This window comes from Carlito syrichta, unplaced genomic scaffold (assembly GCF_000164805.1).
Source record: "Carlito syrichta isolate Samal-C Ts95f unplaced genomic scaffold, Tarsius_syrichta-2.0.1 Scaffold309876, whole genome shotgun sequence".
Classification (NCBI taxonomy): domain Eukaryota; kingdom Metazoa; phylum Chordata; class Mammalia; order Primates; family Tarsiidae; genus Carlito; species Carlito syrichta.
Window position 1 is genome coordinate 244,924 of NW_007253972.1, and position 17,641 is coordinate 262,564.

At 39.2% G+C, this 17,641-nt stretch overlaps 1 protein-coding gene across 4 annotated transcripts in view; it reads left to right on the forward strand.

The window, feature by feature from the left end:
• The first annotated feature begins 16,256 nt into the window (after positions 1-16,256).
• Positions 16,257-17,641, forward strand: part of ZNF451 (zinc finger protein 451) — a 91,245-nt gene continuing 89,860 nt past the window's right edge. For 2 of the 4 annotated variants that reach the window (XM_008068116.2, XM_021717588.1), the window contains exons 1-2: positions 16,257-16,535; positions 17,048-17,125. In XM_008068116.2, the coding sequence (XP_008066307.1) occupies positions 16,515-16,535; positions 17,048-17,125 (99 nt within the window). In that variant the 5' untranslated portion in view covers positions 16,257-16,514. The remainder of the gene's footprint in view (positions 16,536-17,047; positions 17,126-17,641) is intronic. The other 2 variants (XM_008068117.1, XM_021717586.1) reach the window with 2 other exon arrangements.

Genomic DNA, 17,641 nt, shown 5'->3' on the forward strand with positions numbered 1-17,641 from the left:
ACTCAATCACAATTCATTGTTAACAATACTGAGTTGACACAAATTTATTGAATTTACTTAACTTTAACAAATGGTTTCAAACTTACATGCTTTTTGTCTGAAGTCAAATCAATTATTTTTAAAAACATGGATGGGACTTTTTTCCAATGTGATTATGAAAAATAAAGGAAAGTGATAACTACGTTTAGAACAATTTGGATTTGTGAGTCTCCTTTTTTACCTGTAAACTTTATGAAATGGTTGAGCACGGTGGCTCAGCCTGTAATCCCAGCACTTTGGGAGGCCGAGGCAAGAGGATTGCCTGAGCCCGGGGGTTTGAGACCAGCCTGGGACACTTGGTGAGACCTCATCTCTACAATAAATCACACACACACAAAAGTAGCCGGACGTTGTGGTGTGTGTCTGTAGTCCAGTTACTTAGAAGACTGGGGTGGAAGGATCACCTAAGCCCAGCAGGTCAAGGCTGTGGTGGTCGTGAGTGTGCCATTGCACTCCAGCCTGGGCGACGAGTGAGTTCCAACTCACAAAAACAAAAAAAAAAATTCACAAAACGTATACACAAATCAAGTATTTATGATGACAGAAAGCATTTAAAGGAATTGAGCTGTGCTTTAAATGTAAAATACACACTAGATTTTAAAGACTTAACATGTAAATGATCACATTAATAACTATTGATTGTATGTTGAAATATTTTGGGACATGTTGAGCTAAATAAAATATAGAAATTAATTTTATCTCCTTATTTTTACTTTAGAATTATGTATGTGGCTTGCATTATAATTACATTAGCACTACCTTGATGGTCACTCTCAAATCCAATTTTCACCAATCTAGACTTTATTCTTGACATTGAAATCCGTAGTCGACTGCCTTTTCATCATTTTCACCTTGTTCCATAGGCATCTCAAACTGAATAGGTCCAAAGCTGAATTTATCAATCTCTCACCATATCTGTTTTGGAGAATGACCATCCATTTGTTGCTCAAATTAGAAACTTAGAAGACATTTAAAACCTTTTCGTCAGCTAGCTTGACCTGTCTCTTCCATTTCTCCTACTTAAGTTATCTTAATCCAAGTGCTTGTTTTTCTTGCTAAACTTCCTTAATCAGGAAGACTTTCAGACTCAACAAGAAATCCAACTTAAATCACTTAAACAGATTTATAATCTTGTATAAGAAGAAATCTGGAGATTCCTACAGGCTTTGCTTGAGTAGCTCAATAGCATCATTGCTGTGTTTTCCTCACAACTGCAGGATGGCTGGCAGTTTTAGACATGCTCCATTTAAGGCAACCTGGCAGGGGGTGAAGCAAGCCCAGTATATTCATCAGGAAATAAAAATCTTTGGCAGAAGCTTTTCCAAGTAGACACATTTTACTGGCCAGAGCTGTGTTAGCCATCCTCACTGCAAGAAAGGGTTGGGATGTAAGCTCTTATCTTCCCTACCTTCTGTAGTAGAAGTAGGCAAGGGAGAAAGGCTTGGGAATGGATGGCAAGTTAGCTAGTCTGTGAAGTCTAACGTTTTTCTCTTCTAAGGAAAATCACTGGCTCCCTACTTTGTTCTAGATAGTTAAGTTTAAAGTTATAATAAGGAATTTGTGTCCTCCACCTAGTACTGAGCTTAGGGTAGCTGCCACTGGCCTAGTTATGATAGGGCAATTTAAAGATGATCTAATAATGGCCATCATTAATAAAACAAATAACAACAGATGCTGGCAAGGATGTGGAGAAAAAGGAACTCTTCTACACTGCTGGTGGGAATGCAGACTAGTACAACCTCTCTGGAAGACAATGTGGCGATTTCTGAAAAAAACTAGAAATTGACCTTCCATATGACCAAGCAATTTTTCTATTGGGAATATACCCGGAGGAACTCAAATTATTCTATGAAAAAGATACCTGCACACGTATGTTTGTTGCAGCTCTATTCACAATAGCAAAAACATGGAACCAACTGTGTTGCTCATTGAAACTGGACTGGATTAAAAAAATATGGTACGTATACACAATGAAATATTATGCAGCCATAAAGAAGGACAAATATATGGACTTTGCAGCAACTTGGATAGATTTGGAGTCGATCATACTCAGTGATTTATCACAGCAACAAAGAATTGAGTTCCATATGTTCTCACTCATAAGGTGACCTTGAACAATTATAATGCTATAAGAAAGCGATTGGCAGTAGAGGAAAACTGTCAGGGGAGGGGGAGTGGGACTGGCAGTTGAGGGAAATTGCTAGGGGAGGGAGGGGCATACCTCATCAACAAGGGTACCTGCCTGATCAATGTTTATATACCTAACCCTGAATTGTATCCCACATCTTTATAATAAATATATAAATAAAAAATAAAGATCTAATAGAATCTCTTTGTTTCATATGTAGTAAAACTGAAGTTTCAAGAGGTTAAGTGAATTGCCATCGTCACAGTTTGTCATGAACAAAACAGATAAACATTACTATTTAATGTTTCAGGATCTGAAAATGTGATTTTAAATCATGTTTCAACCTTTTGTATCTAGGTGATCTTGAGTTGATTGACATATCTGAAAGTCTACTTATTTATCTTTCAATAAGGATAATAATAGTTAGATTATTAATGGTTTCAGGTTTTGTGAGACCTGTTGATTATTGAATTGGACACACATCATTTAAGAAAAAAACTCACAAAAGTATGAATACACTATTAGATACAATTTGAAGTATTTAGACCAAGAAAATAAATCATCATAAAGCTTAGGAATATTTAGTAGTTAACAATATCACAAAATGTAGAAGGGAAAAAGTCAATATTTTAAAAATAATTACAGCTCTAAATAATTTTTTTCTAGTTTTATTTTAGTTGTATGCACGTCTCTTCATATGATAATTTTGTAGTATCCTTTTCTATAGAGGAATAGAAGGATAATTTAGAGTATCCTCTATCATAGTTGGTGGAAATTTACTTTTTATTTTTGACAGTTTACAGAGGTTTCTTTCAAATCCCAACCTTTGTTAATATACAATGTAAATTTTAGGATTGTTACCAAATTTAGGGAAACTTCTACTAAGTTTCTTTCATATCTGAGCTTCAAAATTTTAGAGCATTTCAGTGTTCTGTGGAGTGACTGCTCTTGAATATTATTTGAGTTGACTATATTCAGAGTATTTCTAGAAGACTTCCAAACTGAGATGGCCAGCAATAATTTAACTATACATGGAAGAAATTGCAAAGCACATAAATACATGTACCTCCCAGTTAGCCCTTAAAGTATCTCAGAAATGCTTACTGCTGCTCCATGGTTATAAGCAGGAAGCAAAAGTACAAATGAGGTGCAGTTGGAATGGAAAGAGATGATAGTGTTAACTGATGGTGGGTGAAATATTTTTGCAAATTCAACAATAATATATAAAAACGTGAAGACATATTGCTATGGTCCCCTTTTCTGGAAGGTACCCATGCAAGTAAGCTTTATTAGCATCACAGTAATTCTGCCTCTGACCTTGCTCATTTGGTGTTTTGAAATTTTGAATGCGATAAGGCAGACTTGGGAAATTGCCAGACACTTAATAAGCAATTAACAAATGTTATCGGAAGAGTGATAGACTTGTGGTTAATTTTTAAAGATGGTTATTGATTATATGTGTGTGGAGGGGAGGGACATGCTTTACTTTGTTTTTAAATTTTCTCAAAAAATGTTTAAAAATCGTGGGAGATAAATATAAATATCAAAAATGTTTAAAACATTTTCTCAAAAAATGTTTAAAAATCACATGAGATAAATATAAATGTAAAAATTTTTAAACTGTTTTCTCTGCTGGTATCCTGAATAGATTATGTTAATTTCTTACATCAGGAATAATAACCATTGTATTTTTAAGCAAAAACCTGTAGTAGATGAGGTGGAGACCGAAGGCCCAAATTTTACCTGTACAATAACCATTTGTATACCTAACCTGAATTGTACTCTGCATCTTTAAAATAAAAATTTTAAAAAACACTATAAAACAATGCCATAAATTTGCCCCATTTAAAAAATTTTGCTTTTGAAGGACCTTCAGTTCTAAATCTAGCTTTGGATTTTGTTGGAGAATCTGCAGTCTTCTTTTCAGTAATCACAGAGACGTTCCCTGTAAGACAACTTTAACATCTCTGAGTTCCCCTAAGGAGCGACAGGCTTGCTGAAGAAGCTGCATGTAGGTTCTACCCTACATACCAGCAGTGCATCAAACCAGAGAATTTCTGCTAGTCAAATATGCATGCAGTATGGTTTCTTTGCAGTTACACATTTCCCCATCCCAAAATACAATTGGTATATGAAAAACTTTTAATTTATATTGCTATCTCAAACCAAAATCTAGGGAAAAAAAGACAGAATAAAGAGTAAAAGTCAGGTCCGGCTCGGTGGCTCAGCCTGTAATCTCCGTACTTTGGGAGGCCGAGGCGAGAGGATTGCCTGAGCCCACGGGTTTGAGACCAGCCCAGGCAACTTGGCGAGACCTCATCTCTACAATAAATCAAAATTTAGCCAGGCATGGTAGCTGGTTCCGGCTACTTGGAAGGCTGAGGTGGAAGGATTGCTGGCGCCCCCAGGTCGACGCAGGGGTGACTGTGAGTGTGCCACTGTACTCCAGCCTGGGCAACGGAGTGAGACTTAACTCAAAAAAAAAAAAGTGTAAAAGTCAAAAAAGAAAAATAAACATTGAAAAAATTTTTTATGTCAGGTGCTCCCCAAAACCTTAACTAATGAATGAGTTTCTGTGTGTGTGGTCTGCGGTTGTTTTCCTATAGGAAGGTGATCATTTTATTATAATATTTTACCCTGTGGTGGATACGTGGTCAGTATTTCATGTGTTTTCTTTTTTAAATTTTTATTTATTTATTTAGAGATGGTGGTCTCGCTGTGCCACCCGTGGCATGATCATAGGTCACTGCAACCTTGAACTCCTGGGCTCAATTGATCCTCCTACCTCAGCCTCCTTAGTAGTTTGGGACTACAAGCATGTGCCAGCATGCCCAGCTAATTTTTAATTTTTGTAGAGATAAGGGTCTCACTATGTTGCCTAAGCTATTCTTAACCTCCTGGTCTCAAGAGATCCTCCCATCTTGGCCACCCAAAGAGTTGGGATCATAGGTGTGTGGGCTGCTGTTCCTAACCTTTGATCTGTTTTATTGCATTTTATTTCTGAATGTTTTTCATGCACTCATCAATTTTGCAGCTCTTTTCTCACATTTTTTCTTATAATACCTTTGTTGATGGTTTGCCATAGCCTTTCTTAAACATTTATTTTTTTAGTCTTTTTAAAATGATTACCATAAACATGTCGGGGTACATTTCAGGATTAGGTATACAAATGGTCATTGTACAGGTAAAGTTTGGGCCTCACTTTGGTCCCTGCTTCACCTGGTTTGAGATCAGGTACCCTTATTGATAAAGTGTTGTGTCCAACCCCCGACCCTATCCCGCAGTGTCCTGCTACTACCATTCCCTTTCTTATAGTATGATAATTGAACACTCATTTTTTTTAACCTTGATATATTTAGAACCTATCTTCTTTTATTTGTGTTTTAATATCTGAGAATAATAAAAAAATAAGCAAATTTACCAGCATTTTATGAGTTTAATATAACTATATGTATGATCACTTTATTATGGTAAGTTAATCAGGAGTGATGAGATACTACTAGAATTAATAGTCTTCCTTATGTAACAAATTAGGATTTGGCCTTCAGTGTTGATAAGAATGTTCAATTATACCTTGAACACTTATTTTTTAATGACAAGGTTTTTCTTGGATCAGCAGTTGGTAGGCGAGTTCATGGATGGTGGGAGGCCCCAGGGTTTTCTTCTAGACTTCATGCCTTCCAAGCCCTGTCTTGGCTGTCACAGAAACCACAGGTCCTGACAGGTATGGATTTTCTGGGAAATTTTCTTGTGTAGCCCTGCTCCCTCTGGTTCTCTGATCCAAAGTGAACCTAGGAAAGTTTCTGTCATCAGCCCTGCACTCCCAGGACCTTCAGCAGTTGCCGATCAAGGACAGAATCACTGCACTTCCAGGTGAGCCCTTTACCCCAGGAGTATGTTTTTGCTGGACCTTTCTGAGATGTGCTGCTCAGAGGCCTCTAGATAATCTCTGTGCCTTTTCTCTGTGCGTCCCAACCTCGTGATTCTGCTGAAATTCAGCTTGCCGCAGCCCTGTGCTCATTCAGTTGTTAGATTTGTGAGTTAACAATTTTCCATTTCTTGGTGAGGTCCTTCTTTTCAGAAAGTGTACTTTTGTGATGCTTTCTGAGATTTGCCACTCACGAGGCACTTTGATGGTCGCTGTATTTTCTTCTTAATTTTAATTGTTTTTCCTTTTGACTCTGCAGATTTTTTTTTTGTTTGAGTTGGAGTCTCACTCTGTCACCCAGACTGGAGTGCAGTGGCTGCTCCCGGCCACCGCAGCCTCGCCTGCTGGGCTCCGGCGATCCTTCTGCCTCAGCCTTCCAAGTAGCTGGAACTACAGGCAGGCGTGCGCTACCACGCCCGGCTAATTTTTTGATTTATTGTAGAGATGAGGTCTCGCAGCCCAGGCGGGTCTCAAACTCTGATTTTATAACGTACTTGCTGGGAAAAGGGGCAATATTTGTTAAAATCTACTTCGTTTCTAATTTTTCCTTGTTGCTTTATTTGTTATTTCCAAGGAGGAGATATTTCAAAGATAGTAAGGCTATTTACTTATGTGTTCATACCAGAGAGGTGCATCCAGTGTTGCTAATCAGAAGCCTAATGCAACTCCGATTCTCATTCTTTTATCCAGGAGTTGTCTTCCCATACTCCTCCAGGCTCTTTTAATCCTCTTTTTATCTGACATACTAGAATTTGATGAAAATGACTGTTGTGTATCTTTTTCATTATTGTGCTGGGTACATGATGGACCCTTCCAACATGAATACTTGTATTCTTCAATTCTGGGAAAATTTGTCTTATTACTTTTCATGTGATTTCTACATAATTTTCTTCTCAGTTTCTATCTTATCTCTTTCTGGAATTTCAGTTATTCTGAGAATCCAATTATGAAACAAATCTCTGTGTGTTCTATCTTTTCTCTACAATTTAAAAACAATCTGTACTTATTTCTTTTTTCTGTTTCTGGTTGACTTCCTTGACTTTATAACCTCCAGCCTTTTTAAATTTCAGCTTTCAAATTCTAATTTCCAAGAGCTGTTTCTTGTTTTGATTGCTCCTTTTTCATTAAATACTATGCTTATTTCTGGATGCCCTTTATCCTCTGAAAATACTAGTTTTTCACTCAAGATTTCTTATCTTAAATTTACTTTCTTTTCCAGAACCTTTCTATTTTATCCTGGGATATACTTTCATATTTAATCTTTTACTTGGGGAGCTTCACTTGGAATCAATGGTAGAAAAACAGTTGTTTTGTTGGAATAGCCTACGTATCTGTCTGGTACTGAATCTCTTGGTTGTGTTTTGTTGGAATAGCCTACATATCTGTCTGGTACTGAATCTCTTGGTTGATACTAAATGTTCTCCACAAGTTTTCTTGGCTGACAGAATTTGCATACAGGACAGAAAAAAGGTGGCTGGGAGTAACAGTTTTAAAAACAGACAAAATAAATTTTATTTTCAGCTCTTACTCATGACTCACAACTACACATGATGTCCTGGACCACGGGTGAATCCTTTGAATTTAATACAGAGAATGTCTAGTGCATAGATATGTGGACATGTGTAGGAAGGATACACAGTTCCTGTATGCAGTCTTTTAACCAGTTTGTGATAATGTGGCACCTTACCTCCATCATTCATTGTACATGGTATTGTAGTTCTGAGTCCTTTCTGGGTTTTCAGGGGCAGACTAGTTTGCTTCCTCTGCCCCTTGATGTAAGTTATTACTTCTTCATCTACTTATGCTACCAGAGCTTTCTAAACTGTCTAATGGAGATATATCAGATAATACAGACCTTATAAAGTTGTTGTAGGTATTAAATTAGTTTATATAATATACATAGCACAGCACCTGGCATGAAGGAAATCATTCTACAAGTGATAGTTACAACCTCTCAATGTCCCAGACAGTCCTACTCATACTCATTTCCTGGATGATGATGACAAAAAAAATCTCTATTGCTCCTTTTGTGGACTTATTTATTTCTGTACATTCATTTTAGCAAAACAAAAACAAAAGACTGGGGGACAAATAAGTTCATGCTTTAATTCTGCCATTACAGTGTCTTATCACTAGAGATTTGTGATAAATTATAACAACTGATAACTCAGTATTCTTTTTCAAGAATATTTTGAGTGTTTTCGTGCATTTATTAGTTCAGATGAGTTTTATAGTCCATTTGACTGAACTTCCCCAGTCTCTTTCATTCCCAAAATATTCTTGAGATTTTGAGTGGAATTACATTTAAGTAATTTTCAAGTTTGGGGAAAAGTTATATATTTTATAAAACTTATTTGTCCAATCCAGAAACAAGGTCAGTTTAACTTACAAGTTTTTGTTTTTCTCTCTAAATATTTGCAATTTTTACATAGGTCCTACACAGTTACTCATTTAATTCCCATGTCTTCTATATTTTTATATTTTATATGCTGCTACTATAAATGAGACTTTTTTTATAATTGGTGTTTTATAGGAAAAATATTGATATTCATATGTTTCCTTTTAAGTACCCACATTACTTTTTAAAAATTCAAATGGTTTTTCTGTGCAGGGAAAAAAGTTTCTTCTCCAAATAATGATCATTTTACCTCCTCTTTCTAATATTTATGGCTAACATTCTTTTCTTTCTTTCTTTCTTTCTTTTTTTTTTGAGTCAGTCTTACTCTGTTGCCCAGGCTGGAGTGTAGTGGCACAGTCATGGCCACCGCAGCCTTGACCTGCTGGACTCAGGCAATCCTTCTGCCTCAGCCTTCCAAGTAGCTGGGATTACAGGCATGCGCCACCATGCCCAGCTAATTTTTTGATTTATTTTAGAGATGAGGTCTTTCCAAGTTATCCAGGCTGGTCTTGAATCCGTGGGTTCAGGCAATCCTTTCATCTCATCCTCCCAAAGTGCTGGGATTATAGGGGTGAGCTACCACGCCCAGCCAACATTCTTTTCTTTATCCATAGCATTGCTTTTGCTAATTTAAGCTAGAATGTACCACAAAGTACACACACACAGTCACACACACACATAGAACTCTCATACATACATTCATGAAAGGAAAACAATTATTTAAGATTCTAATATCTAGGAATGTCATGGTAGACCCTATCAAACTCTACTTAAGAGAGAAAAAAAGGGGGGAAGGGAGCTATTTTGTATTTGAAAGTGACAGAACTCAAAGGTAAAAAGAGGAGGAAAGGCAAAAAAAAAAAAAAAAAAGCGGGGGGCTGTAGATACTTGGTGTTGTGTATCACACATTCCTGGTACCACTTTCAAGGTCATTTATGTTCTGCATAATTCCATTTTATGATCATACTAGCATTGTATGAAGATTATACCATGATTTTAAAAATAATCTATTTGGCATTATTTTATTCTCTGTTTGAATTAAGCTGAACATGTGAACAGCAATTGCAATACCATGATAAGTTCAAAAGTTACTGAATAGTGCTATTTGCTTCTATACCAAATAGTCTTGACTGTATTGCTTCTTTGGTTATTTTATCTATGTTTTTAATAATAATTATCTCCCTCTCACTTTTCAGTCATTGTCTTTTCCTGCAGCTTTGAGAATACTTACTTCTAGCAAGCCTTTCCAAAGTGATCTAATCACATTCTGACTCTTTTGACGGGATAGTTTCAGAGGTTAATGTTTGATATTTGTTCTGACTCCAAAGTCTTTCTAAGTTGCCTTATTCCATAGTTTTCTTGAAAACTAGGCAACCTACAGTTTGCTCTGCCTCCCAAATCCCAATTGGATCCTTCTAATTGACTTTCATCACAATCTCCAATGATCTCGAGTACACACTTGGGGTTGAACTTCTCCACTATCTGTTGCAAATGAAGTCAGCTCCTTTGTGAAGGCATTAGAGCTATCTGTTTTACAGCTTGCTCCTCCCATCAGGTAAACTCTCTGAGCTGAAATTCTGGAGTTGGGAGTGGGAACAATGGCAGGCCACTCTAAATGAGCTTTAGTAGCTGAGTCTTTGGGAGAGAAATGAGAGCAGCAGCCTGAGGACTTCTTGTCTTGCCTCTCCTGGTATGACATGGAACCATCTCCCTACCAGGTTGAGAAGAGTGCTAAGAGCCTCAGTAGTCTCAGTGTATGAAGTAAAAGGCAGAGCCTCTGTTCACTAATGGAAGAGGAAAGCCCCTACCTCTAAACTGCACTAGGCCAGCACTTATCATCAGCAATAGGTAGCTGAAGACAGGATGAGAAATGATGATGTCCTCTTTCCAGGAGGAGAACACTCTGAATGGAAGTTGGGGAAGACGAGTAGATGGAGAAGAAGCCCTATGTTCTTGATGACAGCAGTCTGGAATGAAGTCTCTGTCTTGCTGACCTAGGAAGGGGGTGGGAGCGAGTGGTCTTGGTTAATATTAATATACCACAGACTTCTTTCTTACATAATTTTCAGATTTTCTTTGATGGGTCTTCATTTGCTGTTTGCCGTTAGGACTATTTCCATAGGCTTTAAATGGTTTTTAAAAATAATTTTCACCAGTTTCACTTGGGAGCAGGACAGCATAGCTCCTCACACTGTCAAGCCAGAAGAAGTTCTCAGTATTATTTTCAATGACTGCATACGAATCTAAAGTTATCTCAAAAGGAAACGTTTTGTTAGAAAAAAACTAATCAGAACACAAATATATAGCATTTATAGCTAAATGAACTACCTCTAAGACAAGTATTATAGGTCTTATGGTGGAAAAAGGTGACCTTCAATAAAAGTTGTCACTTAATTATCTCTGATATTCTGAGCCACTAACATCTGCAACATGATTACTAAGTATTGTGCATTGAAGGCTACTGATGTTATTCTGAGTATCTGCACTGTATATAAACATCAAATCATGTAATGAAAGGTTTAAAAAAGAAAATCAATGAATTCAAGCTTACAATAAATTTTAAAAGTAAAAGACAAGACTTTCTTACAAAAAAAAAAATGCCAGTTGAAAACAGGAAAAAACAGTAGTGTTGGACAATTACCATTTGTAACCATCACGGTAAAAGCTGATATAGTCGAAAATCATGAGAAAATAATACATCTAAGGGAAAAGTTTCATGAGGAATGTGATGTTTGCAAGGCCTGAAACAGTATTCCCACAGATTTCTTATTAGTTGTAAGGGGGAAAACAGTGACCACACAGTGGAGATACCTTGACCAGATGACTAAAATTAATATTCTCAGTGAGGGACAGATAGCTATCATGTGCCTCTAGATGTAATAATCTAAAACACCTGAGTGTTACTTTTAGTCTTTTTTTCTGGTCTCACATGCATTTAATCATGAGGAAACAACTAACAAACCCAAACTGGCTTCGGTTCTTCAAAAACATCAATATTATAAAGACAATGACTTCAAAATGATTCCAGATTAAAGAGTAAAAAGACATAAGAATGAAATGCATTATGTGATCCTAGACTGGACATGGGATTTGGACAACTGACAAATGAGATAAAGACTGTAGGTTAAAAGTACTTTTATCAATACTAAATTTCAATTTTTTTAACTTTTAATTTTTTAATTTTAAACATGTTGGGTACAATTCAGGGTTAGGTATACAAATGTTTATTATGCAGGTACCTTTGTTGATGAGGTGTACAAATTTCCAGATTTTGATAACAGTACTATGGTTATGTCAAAGAAAATCTTGTTTCCTGAGGAACTCACTGAAATATTAAGGGATAAAGAGGTATGGTACATACAGCCTACACCCCATGATTCAGAAATGTGTACTTTATAGCACTGTATGTAAAGATAGAGAGGATATGATAAAGCAAATGTTATTCTTGCCATTTTCTACAAGTGTGAAATCATACTGAGATAATCTTGCTTGTAGGAAGAAACAAATATTCGTTATACCTGTGTTAAATTGCTCCTCAGTTGCTCTTCAGTAAATCAGTTTAGACAACTATTCTAACATGAAGATTATTTTTTTTTTAAAAAAGAGGTTAGATATAACCTCCTAACAAGATTGTTACAATTACACTTAACTGCTGTGCTACAGACTGATTCCTTTAATGAATACAGTTTTTGTTTTGAGTCAGAATCTCACTCTTCATTCTGTCACCCGGGTTGGAGTATATGGTGTGATCATGGCTTACTACAACCTCGACTTCCTGGGCTCAGGTGATACTTCTGCCTCAGCCTTCCGAGTAGCTAGCACTACAAATGCACACTGCCACCCCCAGGTAATTTTTTTTTTTTTTAACGTAGAGATGAGTTCTTGCTACGTTGCCTAGGCTAGTCTCAAACTGCGGGCCTCAAGTAATCCTTTAGCCTCGACCTCCCAAAGTACTGGAATTACAGGCATAAGCCCCTATGCCTGGGCAAGTTCTAACACTTTTGGTTATCCATAGTGTCTTCAAACCCCTTGTGATCCACCACAAATTGAACCATCAATAGTTTTTGTTCAGTGACCTGACATGGAGGAATCGTGCTAATATGATCCAACTGTGGTCCTCCAAATATTTCCAAAAAGAGAATAGAAGTTTTGCAAATGACTCATAATGTGTAGTAGTGACACAAAAAACTACTATCATCAGTTTGCTTATGAGGCAAATGCATTTTATTTGACAGGGAAAATGTTCATATTCTAAGGCAGCAGTCAGCAACCTTTTTGGCATCAGGGACCAATTTTGTGGAAGACAAACTTTCTACAGACTTGGTGGGGAATGTGCAATCAAACCTCACTGCTAATATTAATCTGTATTTGCAGCCACTTCCCAGTGCTAGCATCACTGCCTCAGCTTTACCTCAGATCACCAGGTATTTGATTCTCATAAGGAGTATGTAACCTAGATCCCTTGCATTTGCAGTTCAAAATAGAGTTCGCGTTCCTATGAGAATCTAATGCTACTGCTGATCTGACAGAAGGTGGAACTCAGGAGGTAATAGGAGTGATGGGGAGCGTCTGTAAATACAGATGATGCTAGGCTTGTTTACCTGCCACTTGCCTCCTGTTGTGCTGTCTGGTTCCTAACAAGCTACAGACCAGTACCAGTCCATGGCCCGGGGAGTTCTAAAGGAATTATGATAGCCTGTTCTAATGAGATAGGCAGTTTGTACTTATGAGTCAACCATAGGAATGAGCCACACTCTTGTGTCCTGTTCTTCAAAAGGCAGCTTTTCCTTATAGGGTAGTCCTTTCTACTTTTTTCAAAACCAAATGCTCTTTGTTTTGCTTCCACGACTCCCAGACAATGACTATGCCACCAGATTCCTAAGAACCATTTTCTTCCCTGAAGAATATTGTTTTATAATAAATACCTACAAATCTATTTCTTACTTTATCAGAACTTATTTCTGAGAGTATTCCAGTGCCACATCTAAAACCAGAGCATTTAATCCAAACCAAATATGGTCCTTATTAGCAGAATTGCATTGGAAGTATTGTGCTTGGCTAAAACTAATAACATTTGGTGTTGTGTATACCTTGACTCTTCTGCTCATGTTGAATGCTCCTTAAATAAATTAGAGGCTCATGCTAGTCAAGTTGGAAATATCAATCTTGATACTTTATCTTTTGTAAGATTTATGAGTATCAAATATTGGTTCTTAACTGGGGTTTGAAACTTACTGATGCATTTAATTTGCCCTTTGGTAGCATACAATTTGTCAAGATCGAGGTATCTAAAGTCTTAAATGCAGTAGAGCAGCTAATGTTCAGACATGGTTCTATAAACAGTCATTCAATAAAACAGCAAGAAAGTCAATGGAGAACTGATTAAAAATTTTAGTTTTGAAGACAAAACTAAAGCCTAGGCTTTGTTACGTAATGAATTGAAGGGAGAATATCAACATAAAGTCGCTGATGTAGATCTAGGAATCTACTATTATGTTTAGGACAAATTAGAGGGATTATTAAACCCAGTGATGGGTACTCTTCAAGATTTTAACTCATGAGGCAAAGTAATGGATGTACAGCCCAAGTAAAACATAAAAAAAATCCTCAATCACACAAAGAACATTTCTCCATAGTTAAAAGTCTCCATTTTGAACTTTGAACCAATTAGCAAATAACTCTGCTTCTTTGAAGTCTCACCAGTTTCTCACTTCACAAGACTGGCCTTAAAAATCACCCAAATCCAAACCCTTCTTAACTTCCTAAACTTGAGAGATTCTTAAATTTCTCCTGTGTGTGTGTGTTTTCTTTTTCTCCTTTGCTACAAGAGGCTATATAAACCTGACTTTGCAGGACTTTTCTTCTGCTGGGCTCTTCAAATTTTCTTTCTTTCTTTTTTTTTTTTGAGTTGGAGTCTCACTCCGTCGCTGAGACTGGAGTGCAGTGGCCGCTCCCAGCCACCGCCGTCTCTACCTGCTGGGTTCCAACGATCCTTCCGCCTCAGCCATCCAAGTAGCTGGAACTACAGGTGCATGCTACCACACCCGACTAATTTTTTGATTTATTGTAGAGATGAGGTCTTACCAAGTTGCCCAAGCGAGTCTCGAACCCGCTGGCTCAGGCAATCCACTCGTGGGATTAGAGGCTGAGTCACTGAGCCCGGCCCAAATTTTCTTATAAACATATAGTCTAGCTACTCAGGGGAAAAAAAACCAAAAAACACTATTACTATTTAGGTAGGTTTCCTTTTTAACATTATCTTCTTAACATTTCCTTTGGGCATGTTTTGCTTGGTTCTAATTTGACATGGTTCTAATCTTCCTATGTATCTCCTGAGTTTTTGAAAAATACACTTTTGGAAATGTTAGGTAAACTTATTCAAGAGGCAAAAAATTCTATACTGTTATCTTGATAGAGTACATACCAAAATTTAAACATTACATTCCCCTATTAGACATTCAGATGTTTTCCAGCTTTTGCTATTATAAACAAACCTGCGATACATCCTCAGAATAAATCTCTGCAACTACAATTACTTAGTTGAATGATATGAACATTTTTTGGTTTTAGCCACATACTGCATATTTGTTTTCCAATAATTTTACCCATTAACTCCTACCTGCATCCACTAAACTCTCACCAGCATATCAGGAGAATCTTTTTTTTTTTTTTTTTTTTTTTTTGAGTTCGAGCCTCACCTTGTCGCCCAGGCTGGAGTGCAGTGGCACACTTACGGCCACACCAGCGTCGATCTGCTGGGCTCCAGTGATCCTTCTGCCTCAGCTTTCCGAGTAGCCGGAACTACAGGTGCGCGCTACCATGCCTGGCTAACTTTTTGACGTACTGTCGAGATGAAGTCTCGCCAAGTTGCTGGGCTGGTCTCGAACCCGTGGGCTCAGGCAATCCTCTCACCTCGGCCTCACAAAGTGCTGGAATTACAGGCTTGAGTCACCGCGCCGGGCAGGACAATCTTTTAAATACAAGTTTTGCCTACACATTTAAAAGTTTTATAAATATTTAATTTACATACAACTTTTGGAAAAATTCCCTGTGCAGATCTTTTGTTCTCAATTGGCCTCTGCAAATCTCAAACTTACCAGATAGAAAAAGTAACTGAAGTAGCACCTAGTGGAAATGCAGGAAATATTAAATATTAAACAATAAATACCACAGGCATAGGAAATCAGATGGTAGTTCCATATAGACAGGCACATGCAGGAATCTAAGGCTTAAAATAATTCTATCACTTAAATTCTTTTCAAAAACTTTATTGACAACTATTGTTTTTTTTTTTGAAGGCTTTTTGATAAGGCATTGTCTGAGAAAAGATTAACTGCAGAGTTGAATATGAATGATCTCTTTTATAGACTGCTATATGAGTGGAACACTGAAAAAAGAACGTTAACTATTACTCCATTTCACCATGGTTTACCTGAGAAAGTACTGAAAAAGTATGTTCTAGTATCACTGTTGTAATTAGAATTCGGCTGAACATCCACAAATGCCCTCTCCTTAGAAGTGAATTAATGAATGAAAATCAGCGATGTTCGCTTCCACAACCACAGACCCTCCAAAACCAACCCAAGACTCTCCTCCACCCACTCCCTCCACTTCTCCACCCATCGCAAACCAGTCGGCCCCTGGCTAGCCGAGACGCAGCGGGTGTGCCTCAGCGCAGCGCATGCGCCTTACCTCGTGGTCCTCCGCTCGTTTCCACCTGGGCTCGGAGAGGTCTCCGGCCGACGCGAACTACAACTCCCAGCATCCTGCGCGCGCGGGACGGAAGGCCAAGTGCGTGCGAAAGCGGCTCCGGGGGATAACGGGCCAGTGAGGGCCGCTCCTCTTTTGATGCGGGCTTACGTCTCTTTCTGCCAGTGGCGTCAGCGCTACGCAGGGGCGGGTCGCGGTGGCGCAAGGCGGCGCAGGGCGGGAAGGGAAGTCGTGGCGGCGGCGGCGGCAGGGACGGCAGCGGCGGCGGGGGCAGCGGGAGCGCCGGTGCTGTCAGCCAGGCCGTCGGAGAGATGGGCGAGCCCGGGTCGGAGGTGAGTGGTCCGTGTCGTGCCTTGGAGGTCTCAGAGCCGAGCCGCGGAGGGTTTTGTGTTTCCTCCCGCCTGCGGCCTGCGCGCGGCCGCAGCCACGGGCGACCCCGCTTCGCGTCTGGGGCCGCCCCGGCTCCATTCCGGCGCGGGTGGGAGGGGAGCCCGCGGCAACAATGGCCGCCCGGCGTCCCGGCCCCCGCACGGCCCGGTGCTCCTTGTGCCGCTGCTCCGCAGGGCAGCGACACCGAGACCGGTCGCCCTCAGTCGTCGGCCTGCACCCCCCTCCCGAGCGGATGGGGATTCCGAGCGGCTGGCGACCCTTTCCAGGTTCTGCCCTGCGGCTCCGCGTCCGCCGGGGCCGGACCGGATCCGAGGAGCGCTGGTCCTAGTCGGGTTTGCGCGGAATGCGCTCGGTTTCCTCCAGAGCTCTTTGTTATTAATCGTTCCTTTTGGGAAAATCGCTTTCTACACGTATGTGTCTGAATAGATAAGCATGTTTTGGCTTATTTTTATAGACAATCGAATCTGTCCCTCCAGCTGGGCCTGTGGCATCTACAACGGATGAAAACGAAGATGACATTCAGTTTGTCAGTGTAAGTAGCAACGGATAATCGGGTTTTTCGAGTAGCGGACTGTGGCAATTCATTCTGCAGTTTGACCTCACCAGGTCGTTCAGCAGTTGTCTATGAGTGCCTGATACGTACTAGTCATAGCAGAGCATGGCGGGGGTGGGGGGGGGGGGGTGATTGAGAGGTTTACCACAAGAGGTATCTGGGCCACCTCCGTAGCCATCACAAAGAGTGTAGCCTAAAGAACGTGTTGTGCATTTAATCTCCCCTCTCATGCCTTCGTTGAGAGCCGTTTGATGGAGACAAAATGCTGGTGCCTTTAAGACTCTGTTTTGAAAAGGGACAAGAGTATCTTCTAAAAGATGGGAAAGGGAGAAGGGGGCTGCTAATGAAGAACAAGGAGTTAGGAAACAAGAAGAGTCGCAGGAGCCCATAATCCTGGCATCATTGTTGCTTCTTGACTTGAAGGCAGGTGCCTTGGGGATGTCACTAACCTCTGAGATCATCATGGGACGGCATAGTAATAATTGATGCTCATCG